Source organism: Artemia sp. Qi Xiang Cuo, chromosome 11 (assembly GCF_049724085.1).
Source record: "Artemia sp. Qi Xiang Cuo chromosome 11, ASM4972408v1, whole genome shotgun sequence".
Taxonomy (NCBI): domain Eukaryota; kingdom Metazoa; phylum Arthropoda; class Branchiopoda; order Anostraca; family Artemiidae; genus Artemia; species Artemia sp. Qi Xiang Cuo.
The window spans coordinates 60,857,417-60,874,738 of NC_142804.1; the positions used below are offsets into that span (position 1 = coordinate 60,857,417).

Here is a 17,322-nt window from a genome sequence, read left to right on the forward strand (position 1 = left end):
CAGGGGGTAGGGAGCATGGCGACATCGGTGATTTCGAAGAATGATTCAGAGGAAGGGAGGACTGGCAATCTAAGCAGTACCACTCACTCTGTAGTTTTCTCTCCTCAATTGTAATCCCTGCGCACATGGGATGTAGCCACAGTTGACACCGACTGTACTGAACCGTGCCGCTAGCGGCGCGTAGTTTACACTCCGGGCAAATATATTTCGTAGGTTTCGACATAATGGCACAAACGGCAGAGATTTAAAGCCTCTTTAGACGGGAAACAGCACAATTGGAAATAGGAACTTCAACCTAACCCGGAGTGGCAAGTCCAGGGTTGGCACTGGTGCTTGCTAAAAAAATGTCCGCTACTGTTCCCCGCGTCCTCACTGAACGCCACTAACAACCATTAGTATAATTCCAATTGGTAATTGATATTGGACACGTCGCAATTATCCTATTCCCAGCAATTTATTAACTAAATTTTATGCTCAAAAGTCCTAATTTTCTGGCAATGTTGGTATAGTTGAATGCACCACTTTTTCAGGATTCTATTAGTATACAAAAGTCCCCATTTAGTTAAGTTTTCAACGGATTTCAAAGAATAATTTCCACAGATATAATCAATTCACAGTCTACTAATTATTGGTAACTGTGGAAGAGGATTATATGTCACCAAGCCAATTGTTGTTACGAAATGATATCCGATTTTAGATGTAATCACACTGAGATCTAAACAACGACTGAACAACAAAGGAAAGCCACACCTTCTTAACAGGGATTAGGAGGTGCAGTTGGGGGCTGCAGCCCCCAAACCCCGCTTCCGTATATGAAAGGGGCTGTGCCCTCCTCAACGCCTCGCTCTTTACGCTAAAGTTTGACTTTCTTACAACTTTTTTTTTTAAACAATAAAAACTTTAGCGTAAAGAGCGAGGCGTTGAGGAGGGCACAGCCCCGTTCATATACGAAAGCGGGTGTTTGGAGGGTGGCAGCCCCCCAACTGCACCTCCTAATCCCTGTACGTTTTAAGGTTCGAACTTGTGACTCAGCCTCTTTAACTCTTTAGGAAACGTAGTTTTTTTCAAATAATTTATACCCAAAGACAACTTCACCTGCAGAGGAAAGCTACACCTTCTTAAGCTATTTCGTCCTATATTTTGCATATTTTTTGCCCATTATTTATCCGTGTTTCTTTTCTTTTAATTTGCCGCCTGTTACCAACAAAAACTACATATTAAAATTGAATTATTGCAATTTATTTATAATTTATTAAAAATTGCTTTCCTGACTTTTCAAATTCTTTAAATATTTAATCCGATACTAACTGAATCCTGTGAATTATTAACCTGTTAATATTAAAGTTTAAAACTGGATCTAGTTAAGTATCATCCGGTTAATTCAGTTTAAGTACTAAATCCGGTTAAATACTAATCAAGTTAATTCAGTTTAAATACTAAAATCAGTTAAATACTAATCCTGTTAATTCAATTTAAATTCTGGATTCGCCAAAGGATAGATTTGTTCATTTAATTTTTGTTTTGTTTTTAGATGATTTTTTTTTCCTTTTTACTTATTCAGAATTTATTTTCAGTTTTCATTTATTCTATGCCTGGATATAATTGCTCAATCAAAGAAAGAATGTTGTATTCTAGCTGTAAGGCATCCATTGTCAGTTTCATTGAAAGAGAGCTGAAAGCCAATGTCGATAAAAAGGTAAGTCACTCCCATTAGAATATCGTACGCAATTTTTATCCAGTAATATTTTAGCCCACAGATATTTTTCAGTAAGGCGAAAAATAAAGAGCTTGAACCAGAATGTTTTGAGTTCGCCTTACCAGATAACATTTTTCTGAATCCTTTCCGTTCTCTTCCATTTGAAAATGCCAATCTAATGTCTTAGGATGTTGGATTACTCCAAAAGGATAAGTAGGAATTAAAAAATATTAATTGGTTTACTTTATCAAAGGTCTCCAACTAGTAGATATTGAGGGCTAGCTAGTGACAGGATAAAAATATACGAGTTTTTCTAAGAGTCAGGATCATCATTCCAATCAGGAAAATTTTTTGATTCTCAAAATGTCAAAACGAATCCGCTATCAACTTTCATTTTCTAAAATAGTTTAATTCAACTCTAGTTTTCTCAAATAGTTTTCCGTATATTACGTAAATATACCCATTACTTGAGATTTTTTGTAAATCTCTGGTTGAAGATGTGTAATTTTCTTACAATTGCGTTGGCTTGCGTCAACAGAAGCCCGTGTTGGGACTTACCAGATTTGTGAGCTCTTTTGGATTGCGAATTGGTGAAAATGTAAGTGAAAACTGCACCCTAACAAGATAAGGAATTGCCCCCCCCCGAATCATAAAGATTGAAAATTGCACTCTTAGTTTTTTTTCTCTGCAAAAGTAAACTATTACTAGGAATAAAATTTGAACCATTGACGTGCACATTATTTATTAAACGGAAATAATGGGTCCTCCATGGACTATCGTAATTCGAAGCATTTACGGAACAAATGAACTGCCAAACTAATCAACTTTGTATGGAAGATTGATTTATTGTATGCATCAAGATAGGGCCTAACCTCGGGGGCGAGGTCCCTTTCCCCCTCCCCCCCCATTCTGATCAGTGGATCAGATTGGATCAGTTGATATTTATTGAATAATTTCTATGTCAATTGTTGAAATTTTATTTCTTGTAACAGTTTACTTATGCCAACTGTGCCTCTCACTCAGACCATCAGCTGTCATGGTTTTTTCTCCAATTAGCCAACTTGATTTTAATTTAAGCTGTTTCTTGACAACCATGGGGGGGGGGGGGGTCCCGTGGAATCCTGAATATTTGGACTTTTGGGCGCTTCTTTTACAAATTATCATCCCCCCCTCCCATTTACGTGCCTGAACCTATATGTTCTCTTCTATAAGGCAATACTACTACTACTACTACTACTAACAATTCACCGCAGCACCAATCCGCCTGAGGCCAACACAGCTACGCACGCTCCTCCTCCACCCTAATCTATTCAAAGCCTCCGTTTTTACACCCGCCCACGAAGTTCCCATTTCCTTTAAATCTTTCTTTATGACGTCCTCCCACCCCAGACGAGGACGACCTGCTTTCCGCTTAGCCTTAGACGGCTGGCCGAAAAGAACAATCTTCGGCAATCTATCATCTTTCATCCGCACTATGTGCTTTCTCAACCTTTCTTTCATTATAGCCCAAGAGAGCGGTATTGAACCACATTTTTCGTATAGTCTATTGTTTGAAATACGGTCAGTCAGCCGGGTACCCAGAACAATCCTTAAGCAATTTCTCTGGAAAACATCTAGCAAATCTTCATCCGCTTTTTGGAGCGTCCATGCTTCAGAGCCATATTTGACCACTGTCATCACTGTAGCTTCTAAGATTCTAATCTTGGTTTGCTGACTTATCTTCCTATTCTTTCAAATATACTTTAACTGTCAAAAAACCCCGTGAGCCTCGGCTATTCTTCATTTAACATTTTCCATGCTCCCGACATCTTTACTGATAATACTACCAAGGTGAGTGAAGTTATCTATATTATCAATGTTTTCATTAACCAATGTGCACCGTTCTTCTTCACATATTCCTAGCCTCGGTGACTTAGTCTTCTTAACATTAATTTTAAAACCAATACTAGCACCTTGAACTCGCAAAACCTCTAAAACTTCATTCATTTTGTTCACACTTTCATCTAGGATGCTTAAATCATCAGCATAATCCAAGTCCAGGAGACTTTTTCCACCCCATTTGATTCCATGCTCTCACATTGCCTTTCCTTTGGTCCTTAAGACAAAGTCCATCAAAATGATCCATATGAAGGGGGATAGAACACAACCCTGCTTAACTCCTGATTGAACACAAAACCAGCTGCTAACCTCATTTCCTACCTTAACCGCAGCCAATTGCCTGTAAGGCAATTGGCTGCTAAAAAGTAAATACAGAGCTTAATTTATTAGCTGAGTAGGGTCAGCAATCGCTTTTGGGACAAACTATCTTAAGTATTTTACAGATAAACAGTTAGCCAGTAGAATGAAACTTTCAGATATTGTCAGGATTTGAGATTTTACTGGATTTCTTAGACATTTACATGGCTCTACAACTCTCTTCAAAATAACAAAAAAAAATTGTGATCAAAATATCAAATTGACCAACTCAGTATGGAGGGTTGATCTTATTGCTATGAACCTAAAACAGAACTTACCCAATGAGCGGGGGGGTGTCATCCCTCCGCAGAATCTTAAATTTTCCTGAGTTTTTGGGCACTTCTTATGTAAATTATCATTTTTCGCGAGTTTTTGGGCACCCCTCCCATTTATGTGCCTATACTTAGTTGTTTCTTCTGTAAAGTAACTCGCTACAAAAATAAATAAAAAGCTTAATTTACTTACCAAGTAGTGTAAAAATCGCTTTTGGGAAAAACTTTCTTTATATTAAAAAAATAAACAGTTCAGCCAGGGGAATGAAACTCTCAGACATTGCCATGATTTGATATTCTAGCGGATTTCTTAAAGTGTCATTTAAAGTGTCATGGCTTTAGAGCTTTCTTCAATTTATCAAAGAAAAGGTTGTGCAGAAAGCAAATGTTAACCTCTTTACTAAATAAACGTACTAAGCTGAAAGTTCAATTTGGTCATTGGGTTTTCATTGGGTCATTTGCTTGAAAGAAATTGATTTAAAAGGAAAAAATCATTTATAAAAAGATATTAAGGTATGAAACAATGAAACTGAATTACTGCTACTACTACTAACAACTCACTGCAGCACCAAGTCGCCTGAGGCCAACACAACTACGCGCACTTCTCCATCCCAATTTATTCAGAACCGCCCTCTTTACACCCTCCCAGGAAGTTTCCATTTCACCGAAGTCTTTCCTTATGACATCCTCCCACCCCAACAAAGGACGAAATCTTTGGCAATCTGTTATTTTTCATCCGCATAGCGTATCCTAGCCATCTTAATCTTTCTCTCATTATAGCCCTAGGCAGCGGGATTGAACCCCACTTTTCGTACGGCCTACTGTTTGAGATACGGTCGGTCAGTCTGGTACCCAAAACAATCTATAGGCAATATCTCTGGAAAAAATCAAGCAAACCTTCCTCCGTTTTTCGGAGCGCCCATGCTTTAGAGCTATATTTGACCACTGTTATCACTGTAGCTTCCAATAAAACTGAATTGACTGTTGCAAATATGGTAATATCTCCCAGGAAGTTTCAATGTTTAAACAAAAAGGAAAAAACTTTTTTTTTTTTAATATCATTATTTTCAGTAAACCATAAATGAAACTCTAGCCTTTTAGTGGTCTGAGGAGGGGAACGCTTCCCTTATTTGTGTTGATTTCTATTTGTTTTTCAAATTCATTTATTATATTTTCTTTTTAGGTTTTATTTCTTCAATCATAGTACTTTCTGCTCGTTTTAGATTGAATATATTACATAAGCAAGTTTCTTTAAACTTCGCACTATAATTAAATAGGAAACTGTTTTTTATTAATTTCCTTTTGTTTTTAATTGACTTAGTTTCTGTATATGCGCAAACAGTAGTAATACTGGTTAATAGATGTAATGACAGTAAATGCCTACAAGTTGTAGAGTCGAAACCGTAGTAGTGTTGTTTTCTTAATGGGAGTCGTCTTATAGGAGTAGCCACACAATGAATTTGGTTTTCTCTGTTGCAATATTACCCTTAGATTTGCAATCAACAGCCTCAGAACTTACGTATCCAATGAAAATCAAGCAGTATTTTTCAAATATTTATTTCAAATGTTTTGATATTGGACTTCTATAAATCCTGAAATGCCAACGTTGCCAGATATGAAAAACAGTTTGTGAAATATGTACTTGGTGTGTTTTGATTTTGTAAAGTTTTGCTGTAATATTCATTAATTTCGGACCAAAATCTAAGTAATCCCTGAATTGATGCTAAATCGAAAGATGTATAGGATGTCTGCATGACCGAAGTTGGGATTGAGAGCAGTTATATTGGAGGGGTCCGCGGTCATGGGGCCCTCATTTTAGGCCCTTCAATCTTACAGATTGGAATTCTTGCAAGACTAATTTTCAGTAAGCTGTAAGACGCTCATGATTTTCAAAGTGTATACCTAATTTATTTAGAGTTTAGGCTGGAATTGTTGACGGAAATCTGTAGTCAGCAAGCTAATAAATCTTTCAATACCAATTTTTATAGAAATCAAACACCATTTGTAGAGCATGTGCTGAATATTTTGTGAGTTTGGGAATTTTGGTTTGGGAACTTTTAGGAATTAATATTTAATAATTAAGACCGTTTCTTAAATAATTCCTGATTGATCAAGAGTTGGGTACAACTTTTCTAGACATCCACAGTTGGGTTGGGTAAGGACATAGACATGGGACAATTAGACATTGGTCTAATTGCCAAACTTTTGTTCCTTCAACAATAGAGAATGAAACTGCTTGTATGCCTCAGACTTTCGCAATGCATGGAATAACAACCTTTTTTGAAATATGTATTTGGTGTGTTTTGGTTTTTAAAGTCTATATACCAGTATTAGCCAAAGATATGTAATCACCATGCTCAAAAGTCCCTTATTTGTGTTGAAATCAAATAAGATTTGTGAAATATTTAGCCCCCTCAGTTCTTTCATCTACGACAGTTATATTGTGATCTTAGAGATTTTTCATGACTTACATGAAATGTTCAAAGGGTATATCCTAAATACTAAATGATCATAATTCGAATGAGGCACAATGTGTCTGGCTCTGCAAAAGTTGGGCGTGATGTTGTAGGGGTGTTAGTCCAAACCTTCAAACATATTTATTTAAAATCCTTATTTTAACTGATTTCAACAAGCTTTGACGCGTCCATTCATTGTGAAATATGTTTTTAAATATGTTCGGGTTTTGGACGACTATGTTGAACTTATGGCTTCAAATGTGTAATTAGCAGGCTCAAAAACCCTTAAATACTGTTTCAGATGAAAATGAAAATATGTTGTAGAGGGGGGAAAAGCCCAATAGTCTCATTTGAGCCCTTCAATCATACAGTTTAAAGTCCTTGTGTGACACTGGTTTCAGTCACACTTCTATTAAAATGTGTCTGTAAAGCCTTTGTTTTGTATGGGCTATGGGCTATTTGCATAATTTGACGCCTGTGCCTATCATTTTGCCCCAAGAGACACATTTTATGCACTTTTCGGTTATTATGGTGAAAATCACTTTTTGGAACTTAGATCTCATGCAATATGGGACATGGGAACATTGTTATCCCGGCAGCGCCTGGTGCTCTGTCGGGATGACATATTCTACTCGGGTCAGGTTTTTAACCTCCTTATAGGTCACTTGAACTTTTCATTTGTAATCAAATGAGCCTCCTCCCCCTTTTTCAAGTATTCACAATCGTCCGTTATTTATGAAATGGCCGAAGCTTATAACGATCTGTGGATGCATGTTGCTCTTTAATAAGTTTTAAATGGTGTTCACTTGCCTTAGGAGTGAGCTTAGGACAGGCAATCAAGTGGGGCTTATTACATCGTCCGTGGGCCAGTTGAAGATAACTCCAATGAAAGCCCCACATGCAAGGGCGATGTTTTCCTTTCTGAATTATGTTGCTTTCAAGCCTTTAAGAGTCGGTCCACGTTCATTTTAAGAAGTTCTCTGTAAACTCTTTGATTCTTTAGGTTTTTAGCACTTGCTTTTGCTGGTAAGAAAAGGCCTGTGTGTCATATGCGCTTCAATAAACTTATTTTGGTTATTCTAAAAAAAATCAACCAAATATTCTTCATTTTATTGCATTAATTTAAAAACTTTCTACAAAATAAGTTTTTCAAGTAAAAGTAAGGAGCTCCAATAAACCAAAAATGAGCAGAAATGAAGTCAAATAATCTTCCAAGCGTAAAACTACTTCAAATCACCATTAATAAATAAATGCAACTCAAAACAGACAGAATTTACAATAAATAATTGAGTCAAACTCAAAAGAGGAGAAATTAACATGATCAGGGCTGATACCCCCCCCCCCATTTCTTTTGAAGACCAGAAGTTATTGACATACTCTTTCATGGAAAAAGAAAATAATATATAAATCTTTTTTGGGTTTTGTCTATAACAATCCATGTTTGGCTTGCTATTTGTATGTTGGAGAAAATTTTTTAATCATTCTTAACAACACACCCTTTTAAAATCTGAACACAAATAGTATTGTTTAATTTAGTTAGTTTTATACCTCCTCAAGTGAACCTGAAAAATAAAACTTAATACTACTCCCAAAAAAATTTATCTAGGCTCTTTTACAACCTGGATACACTTGCACTCTTTTGATTAAGTTAAATTGTAAGAGCAGAAATAGTAACAGTATTAGCCCTGAAAGTTTCAACTTAATACCCTTAGTCGTTCTTGAGATATTGCTTATATATCTTATTGGCGAACAGCATATACACAGTTCATTTGATTTAGTTTTACAGCGTAGTGGGCAAATTGCGTAACTCTGGGGGGCTGACATGCTCAATATCCCTAGAAACATAGCTACTGGATCGTTCAACTATGCTGAATAAAATGGCTGTCTCGAAATTTTTATTGGATGTTTTTAGAAAATTAATGGGCTTGGGAAGAGAGCTACTTGCCCTCAAATCACTTTTTAGTCTTAAAAAGGGCAGTACTACTTTTAATCACGAATCGGATTAGGTCCTTTAAAAGCTTCTATTATATTGCTATCTATGATAGAGCTGTTCTGCCTTTGATATTGCTTATATTCCCTGTTGAAATCCTGCTTGCATATGGTTTTTTCGTTTAATTGATATTCCCCCTAAACGCTCCCTTAAAGTTTCATCTTAATACCCTTAGCGTCATTAGTTCAGCAACTGTAGTAGTAGTATTAATAGTTTACACATAATGCCTTCTGACTAGTTGAAAATCCCCCGCAACAACTTACCCTGAAAGATCCAACTTAATAATGTAAGCTATTCTTGAAATATTTATTGCGATTTCACCCTTTTGACAATCTACATGCTCATGGCTCGTTTTTATTTGGTTCAACACCCGCCTATAGGTCCCTTGAAAGCTTCACCTTAATATCCTTAGCTTTTGTAGTAGCATTAGTAGCAGGATGTACATAGCACCTTTGGTTTTTCTTCAACGTTCCCCTTAACACACGCTGAAAGTTTCAACTTAATACCGTTCCTGAAGCATTGCTGTTACGTCCTCTTGACAACCTGTTTGCGCATAGCGTTTTCGATTTAGCTCAACAGTGTTTCAATATCCCCAAATTTTTGGCCTTAATACCTTTAGCTTTTGTAGCAGAAGTAGTATTGCCTGTAGTAATAGTAGTTGCAGTAGAATTAATGGTAATAGCATTAGTTTTAGTAGAAGTAGTAGTAATAAGAGTAGAATCAGTAACATTAGGATGCAAATATTGTCTTTTGGTCAACATCCCCCACAACAAGCCCTGTAAGTTTCAACTTCACGTGCCAAACCGTTCAAAGATATTGGCAAGATATGCGCCCTTTTGACAACCTGTATAAATACGGCGTGTTGTGATTTAGCTCACCTTCCCCCCTCAACATTCCCTGAAAATTTTCCCTTCATACTTTTAGGTATAGTTATAATAGTAATCACAGTAGTAGTAATAACAGTAAAAGCACTATTACTAGTAGCGGCAGTAATATTAACGTAATGCCTTTTGGTCAGTTGAACCTCCCCCTCATCAAGCCCTGGAAGTTTCAACTTAATGCAATTAGCCATTGCTATGATGTTGCCGATGACCTGGATATTCATATACTTCTTGAAATTTTCCTCTTAATGCTCTTAGCCTTACAAGTAGTTATCATAGAAGTAATAGTTGTAGTAGTGGTAGTAGTATTAGTAGTAGCGTGTACATATTGCCTTTTGGTCAATTGATCTTCCCCTTTAAGGATTATCTGAAGGTTCGAACTTAATACCCAAATCCATTCTTGAGATATGCCCTTTTGACAATCTGCATGCACAGTGTGTTTTGATTTAGTTATAATTTTTCCTCAAAATTTTGTTAAATTTTCACCTTTATACGCTTAGTCTTAATAGTACAAGTGTAATAGTAGTAGTGGTAGTAGTAAAAGCTGTAGTAGCAGCAGTATTAATAGCAGTAGTAGCGTGTACATGTTGAACAGCTCCCTCATGATGCCCCGGAAGTTTCATCTTCACGCAGTAAGCCGTTCCAAAAATATTGCTTATATGCCCTTTTGACAGTCTGTATGCACATAGTATATTTTGATTTAGTTCAACATTTGTTCAGATGTTTATTTCAATGTCCTAGTAGTAGTAGTAGTAGCATGCAAATATTGCCTTTGGCCAATTGATCATCTCCCTTTTCTTTTCCTGAAAGTTCCAAATTAATATACTCCGTCATTCTTGAGTTACGGCCTATTGACAACCCGTATGCACAGAGCGTATTAGGATTTGGTTCATCATTTCCCTCAACATTTCCTGAAAGGCTCACCTGAATACCCTTCGCCTTTTTTTGGAAAGTAAAGGTCAAACATGGAAACCTTTCTCAATAACATATGCTATATGTTAACAATGGACGAATTGCCTAACTTACAGCCCTTGCCATGAGGTCTGGGGGGAGAGGGAGGTGACATCCACAAAGACATAGTTACTGAACTTTTCAACTATGCTGAACAAAAACGTTGATCTTATAATTTTGATTGAATTTGTTTGATGAAATAATAGGCCTTGGGGGGGGAGGGGGAGGAGCTGGTTGCCCTCCAATGACTTTTGACTCTTAAAAAGGGCACTAGAACTTTCAGTTTCCAATCAAATGAGTTCCTTTCAGAATTTCTACGACAACTCCTTCTTTACGAAGTGCTTTGGCGAAAAACAAAATTATTAATACAATGTGGCCACATCGTTCTTCACTTAGGCAGCGCTATCGCGCTGTCTATGATAAAATCAAAAACATTAATTTGAGATCTTGAAGTTGCCTACAAAGTTCCTAAGCTGCCTCCGGGACCAGTGACCACCTGCGAGAAATAATTTCTCCATCTAACTTTTTTTCCCTCTTTGTGAAGAGTTTAGAAGTTGCAGGTACTGCAGGCTGCAGGTGCTTACACATGAAAGGCCTTGGCACCTGTTCCTCTTATGTCTTAATTTTTGTGATTTTTTCTTATATTTTCCATAGATTTTTTTCCTCTTTTGTAGTCTAAAAATTTTTGTCTCTCCTAGTTTAATAGGGTTCTATTACAACTAAATTCCTTTAAGCTCAACCCTCGTGCATCTCAGCCCCCACCCCCACCCATTCGACTCAACTTCCATGTAAATTTTTTGAAAATTGTAAACATTGAATATTTAGTGTTTAAGTAAGAACGATGTGGGCACAATGTGTTTTTTTTTCTCCATACCTGGGCACTTCGTATCGAAGGAGTTGTTTTAGAAACTTCGAAAAGGGCTCATTCAATTGGTAATTGGAGTGGTTAGTTCCCTTTTTAATAGTCGAAAGTGATTGGACGGCAACTAGGCCCCCCCCCCCCAATCCCCATTATTTCCCCAATCACATCCAATCAAAAATTTGAGAGTACCATTTTGTTCAGTATAGTTAAATTTCAGATAGAATATATGTTTTTTAGGAGGACAATCCCCAACAGTCCTCAGGGCAAAGGTTTATGTTATGCCCGTGGGGTATATAAGGTTTTTATAGAAGGCTTTGTCGTAGAAACTTCAAAACAGGCTCATTCGATTGGATATTCAAAGGGCTAGTACCCTTTAAATAGTCGAAAGTGATTGGAGGGCAACTAGCCCCCCCATCCTGACGCCCATCATTCCCCCAAACACATCCAATCAAAGTTTGGAGATAGCCATTTTGTTCAGCGTAGTTGATTTCCAGATCCTCAACCCTCAGAGCAAGGGTTGACAACCCTCAGGGCAAGGGTTGACAACCCTCAGGGCAAGGGTTTTAAGTTATGCCCTGGGGGCATATAAGGTTTTTATAGAAGGCGTTGTCGTAGAAACTTCATAAAATGTTCATTCGATTGGAAATTCAAAGAGCTAGTGCCCTTTTTTTTAGGAAGACACTCCCCCACAACCCTCAGGGCAAGGGTTTTAAGTTTTTCCCTGGGGGCATATAAGGTTTTTTATTGAAATCTTTGTCGTAGAAACTTGAAAAAGGGCTCCTTTGATTTGAAATTCAAAGGGCTAGTACCCTTTTTAATAGTCGAAAGTGATTTGAGGGCAACGAACCCCCATAACCTAACCTAAGATAAACCAGAGACGACACACACATAGAGACGACACACACAGAGACGACACACACACAGAGACGACGAACACACAGAGACGACACACAAACAGAGACGACACACACACACAGAGAGATCACACACACAGAGACGACACACACATAGAGACGACACACACATAGAGATAAGGTTCTTACTGAAATCTTTGTCGTAGAAACTTGAAAAAGGGTCATTCAATTCAAAGGGCTAGTACCCTTTTTAATAGTCGAAAGTGATTTGAGGGCAACTAACCCCCCTCTCACGCCCACCTTTTCCCCAGACACTCCCCCTCAACCCTCAGTGCAAGGATTATAAATTATGCCCTGGGGGCATTTAAGGTTTTATTGAAATCTTTGTCGTAGAAACTTGAAAAAGGGCTCATTCAATTTGAAATTCAAAGTGCTAGTACCCTGTTTAATAATCGAAAGTGATTTGAGGGCAACTACCCCCCCCCCCCTCTCACGCCCACCTTTTCCCCAACACATCCAACCAAAATTTTAAATAACCATTTTATTCAACCGTAGTTGAAAGTTTTTGAAATTAGGTCTTTAAGGATGACAACCCCTCCCCCCACAGCCCCCAGGGCATGGGTTGTAAGTTATTCCCTGGGGGCCTATCAATTTTTTATTGAAAGCGTTGCCGTAGAAACTTCAAAAGGCTCTTTCAATGGGAAGTTAAAAGGGCTTACCTCTTTTTTAGTAGTTCAAAATGATCTGAGAGCGACTAACACCCTTCTCATGCCCGCAATTTCCGCAAAGACATATAACAAAAGATTGTAGATATCCATGTTGTTCAACATAGTTGAAAATTCTGGAAATTAGGTCTTTTAGGATAATAATCCCCTCAGAGCTCTCAGTGCAAGGGTTGTAAGTTATACCCTGGGGGCATATAAAGTTTTTTTAGAAAGTTTTCGATGGAACTGCAAAAAGGTCTTATTCGAACGGAAATTGAAATTGCCCTTTTCATTTTTTAAAAACGAGTGGAAAGTAATTAATCCCCTCTCGCGTCCACGTTTTCATAAAAAGCATTCCTTGAAAGTATATACGTAGCTATTTCATCCAACGTAGTGGTAAGTTATGGAAATTATGTATTTAAGGCTGACAAACTCTCGAGAGCCCCAAGGGCAAAGGTTGTGTTTTACCCAGGGGGCATGTAAGATTTTATAGATAGAGTTGTCGTAAAACTTCAAAAGGGGATCATTCAATTTGAAATTGAGAGGGTTAGTGCCCTTTGTAATAGTCGAAAGTGATTGGAGCGTAACTAGCGTCCCTCTCACGCCCACCATTCATCCAAACACATCCAATCAAAATTTTAGATAGTCATTTTATTCAACGTAGTAGAAAGTTCTGGAAATTAGGTCTTTGAGAATGACCTTAGGGTAAGGGTTGTAATTTATGCCCTGGGGGCATAAAAGGTGTTTATAGAAAGCGTTGTCGTTTCCAAAAGTGCTCATTCGATTGGAAATCGAAAGGCCTAGTGCCCTTTTTAATAGTCGAAAGCGATTGGAAGGCTTGACATTTTTATAGTAAATATCGACGTGGGTATAATGTATTAGTTGTTGTTGTTTAGACCAGGGCACTTCGTATCGAAGGAGTTGTCGTGGGAACTTCGAAAAGGGCTCATTCGATTGAAAATAGAAAGGGCTGATGCCCTTTTTAATAGTCGAAAGTGATTGGAGGGCAACTAGTCCCCCTTCCACTCCCACCCTCCCATTTGCCCATGATGTTTAAAAACTAAATGTTGCCATAAGATTAAATAAAAACGCACTGTGATAATGCTAATTCCCAATAAGGCATCTCAGCAGTATCCCAAGAACGACTGAGGGTATTATGTTCAAACTTCCGGGCCTACTTCTGCTCTTAAAATTTAACCAAATCAAAATAGCGTAAGTGTATCCCAGCTATCAAAGAAAGTAAACAGATTTTTTTGCGAATGGTATTAAGTTTTCCATTTCAGGTCAACTAGAGGAGGTATGAAACTAAATTAAACAGTGCTATTTGTGTCCAGATTTTTAAAAGGGTGTATGTTGTTAAAAATTGCTGAAATTTTTTCCAGCCTACAAATAGCAGGCCAAACTATAAAATCTAAAAACCAGAAAGATTCAAAGCATCAATTTCTTTTCCCCTGAAAAGACTATGTCAAAACAAAATGAACAAAAATTAATTAAAAAAAACTTTTTCTACAAGATAAGTTTTTCAAAGAAAAGTAAAGAACTCAATTAAACAAAAAAAGAGCAAAAATAAAATCAAAGAATCTACCAAGCGTGAAACTACCACAAATCAGTATCCATAAATAAATGAAGCCCAAAACGAACAGAAATTACAATAAATAACCGAGTCGAACTCAAAATGAGCAGAAATTAACACAAGTTGGGCGCAAAACCCCTATGCCTTCCCAAGGCCAGAACATAATTTGTACTTTACTGACATAAATACAAATGAATATGCATTGTCAGTTTAATATACATATACTGATATTTAGTAATAAAAATGTTAATATTATTATATTTATTAAAGTTATAAAAGTAAAAAGATTTATATTTTTTCAGTAAAGTAAAAATTATGTTCTGGCCTTGGGAAGGCATAGGGGTTTTGCACCCAACTTATGTTAATTTCTGCTCGTTTTGAGTTAACATTATTCATTAAATTATATTATTAATTTACTATTACAATTAATTTATTATTAATTTTTTTCCAGATTGAAATCGATTCTGGTTCCGAATTAACAGAGGAGTTTCTGCATGATGAACTTCACCCAAAGATTAATCTTCATCAGCCGAAATTTGAGAAGCCCAAAGGTCCACCCAATCGTGGGGCGAGGCGAATTATAAAGCCAAACTAGGTCCTGTTTATATTTGGTACTCTTGTATACAAGTAATTTTCGTAGGATCATCTTCGAATAAGTGATATAAAATTAATTTAGATTTATGAAAACAAGTGATGATCTCCAAGATAAATAATATTTCACAAAAGTACTTCTAAACTTTGGAGGGGGATAAAGGAGATTAATTTATGTCGGAAGGCGATTAAGAGCTTCATAAAGGATCTAGTAATTTTAGTTGTTTTTGTAGTTAAAGCTCTATAAAAGAAAAATATATATTCCATACTTTGCTTGCTGGAACTTTCTCCCTCCCTTCTCTCTTCCTAATGTATTGATAATTTAACCACAAGTAATAAAGAATAATAGGAATAAAACAAATTAGGCATGGTTATTCAAAGGGTGGCAGGTAAACAATTTTTTTTTTTTTTTTTTTTTTTTTTTTTTTTTTTTTGTCAAGGGCTCACAATGACTATTTTTCGAAACAAGATAGATTCTTCGGTTTTCAAAACCCAGTAAAAATGTTGAAAAATTGGGTTGAGAAAGAAGTGTTTATGTTTGGGGTAATCTTTTTCTGGGTTGGAGGGTGGTGTCTTAGTTCAAGAAAGACGGGTCGGGTATAAATCTTAATTTGACAAGAAACGTTGCATAATTTTCCTTGAAGCTGCTGAAGGGAAAAACAATGAATCGACTAAAATTCGTGCAAGATGGTATTCTATAAAATGAAAACTAACGGGATTTCTTTTAATTAGTATTTTGTATTAAAAGTACTATGTTAACTATATAACTATAAAGTATTTAACTATAAAGTATGTAAAGTATGTTCACTATAAAGTATTTTGTACTATGCTAACTATATAACTGTTTATACCAAATACCTGGTCTAATAAGATGTGTTACAAATAGAATAGAATTGTACACATTAGAATATATATAAAACCTCTTTTTATGGTTTTGTAGTCCATAGATATGATAAATATCCCTAAAATGTCCTCAGTGGCTGCGTCGCCAAGGATTGTTTCAAATGTCAAATTTGTGCAGGAATACTGAGTAACCTTCAACTCTGAAGTGGTCCTTTTTTCTTCTTTTTCTTGCCTTAATGCTTGCTTTAACTGGAATATCTTTGTTTCTCAGTTAATTCTACATTACTTTAGTTGTTATGGGTGCTTCTGTTTAAGAACATAACTTGGGTATATTTTAAATGGAGTTCTATATTCATATCTTTGTAAGTGTAAGTCACTGGTATATAAATTTATGCAGTATAATCAAACTCAGTATTTTTTGGCTACTACATTATCGTCGCGCACAAATAGCTCCTCCCATTTAATCTGCCATCAGCGGTTCAGTGTATATTACCCGGAACATATATTTCGGCAGAAACTTTCTCAAAATACCTTTGAAACCAACTCGAGACTTGGAAACCTACTTGTAATTTCCAAAAATATCTGAAAATAATAGTGCACTACTTGTTACCGACTTTTATATATGTATTAGAATAAATTTATTTAAACTTAGATTCTTTAAAATTTAGGGTTACGAAGGTGAAGCTAAGTTTCGCGTTCAAGATAAACCTGACTTGTCTACCCGTGAAAAAATCTAATGTCGCTTATGTTTCTACTTGTTTAAATGTTCTCCGGAGCAGTTGCATCTCGGTCTGGCTTTGTCTAATGGTTGAGATAGGGAATGATTATACTGTCTAAATTTATATACAGTGGTGTAAGCACAGCAACTTTTGGTTGGAAAAGAGATACATGTTTTTCAGGGGGATCTCCTCCCCTTGTGCTCTGCTATGTTTGGAATTACTTTAAAATCTTGAATGTAGTTACTTTTGGTGCTAAATATTTAAAGACATTTTTATCGTTATCAAATGATGCTATATTGAGAATTCTTCAAAATGATATTTAGGGAGAAAATAGAAACATTTTGAAAGATGTCGGAAAAGGGGAAAATTGAACTTTTTTCCATGATAAAGAGATTACCTTACCCAAGGCCGTACCCAGGATTTCTTTTTTCGGCGGGAGTTTTACTCAATTTTTTTTTGGGGGGGGGGGGGGTTACACAAAAAAAACCACAAAAAATGCATACAAAATTTGTTTATATCCATTTTTGTTACGATTTTACCAGTCAAACAAACATTTCGGGGGGGAGGGGTCAAACCCCCTAACCCCCTCCTCTGGGCACGGCCTTGGCCTTAACCCTTTTTAACTCTTCTTTTTTCTACATTAGACGTAATGATCAATATTAAAATTCGATCAAATTATGTCAAAATCAATAATA

The 17,322-nt window shown here is 36.5% G+C and overlaps 1 protein-coding gene across 1 annotated transcript in view; it reads left to right on the top strand.

The window, feature by feature from the left end:
- twf (twinfilin actin binding protein) overlaps window positions 1-15,472 on the top strand; it is a 52,416-nt gene extending 36,944 nt beyond the window's left edge. The window contains exons 7-8 of the mRNA XM_089097319.1: window positions 1,575-1,696; window positions 14,926-15,472. Of these exons, the coding sequence (XP_088953445.1) occupies window positions 1,575-1,696; window positions 14,926-15,069 (266 nt within the window). The 3' untranslated portion in view covers window positions 15,070-15,472. The remainder of the gene's footprint in view (window positions 1-1,574; window positions 1,697-14,925) is intronic.
- Window positions 15,473-17,322: the final 1,850 nt, after the last annotated feature.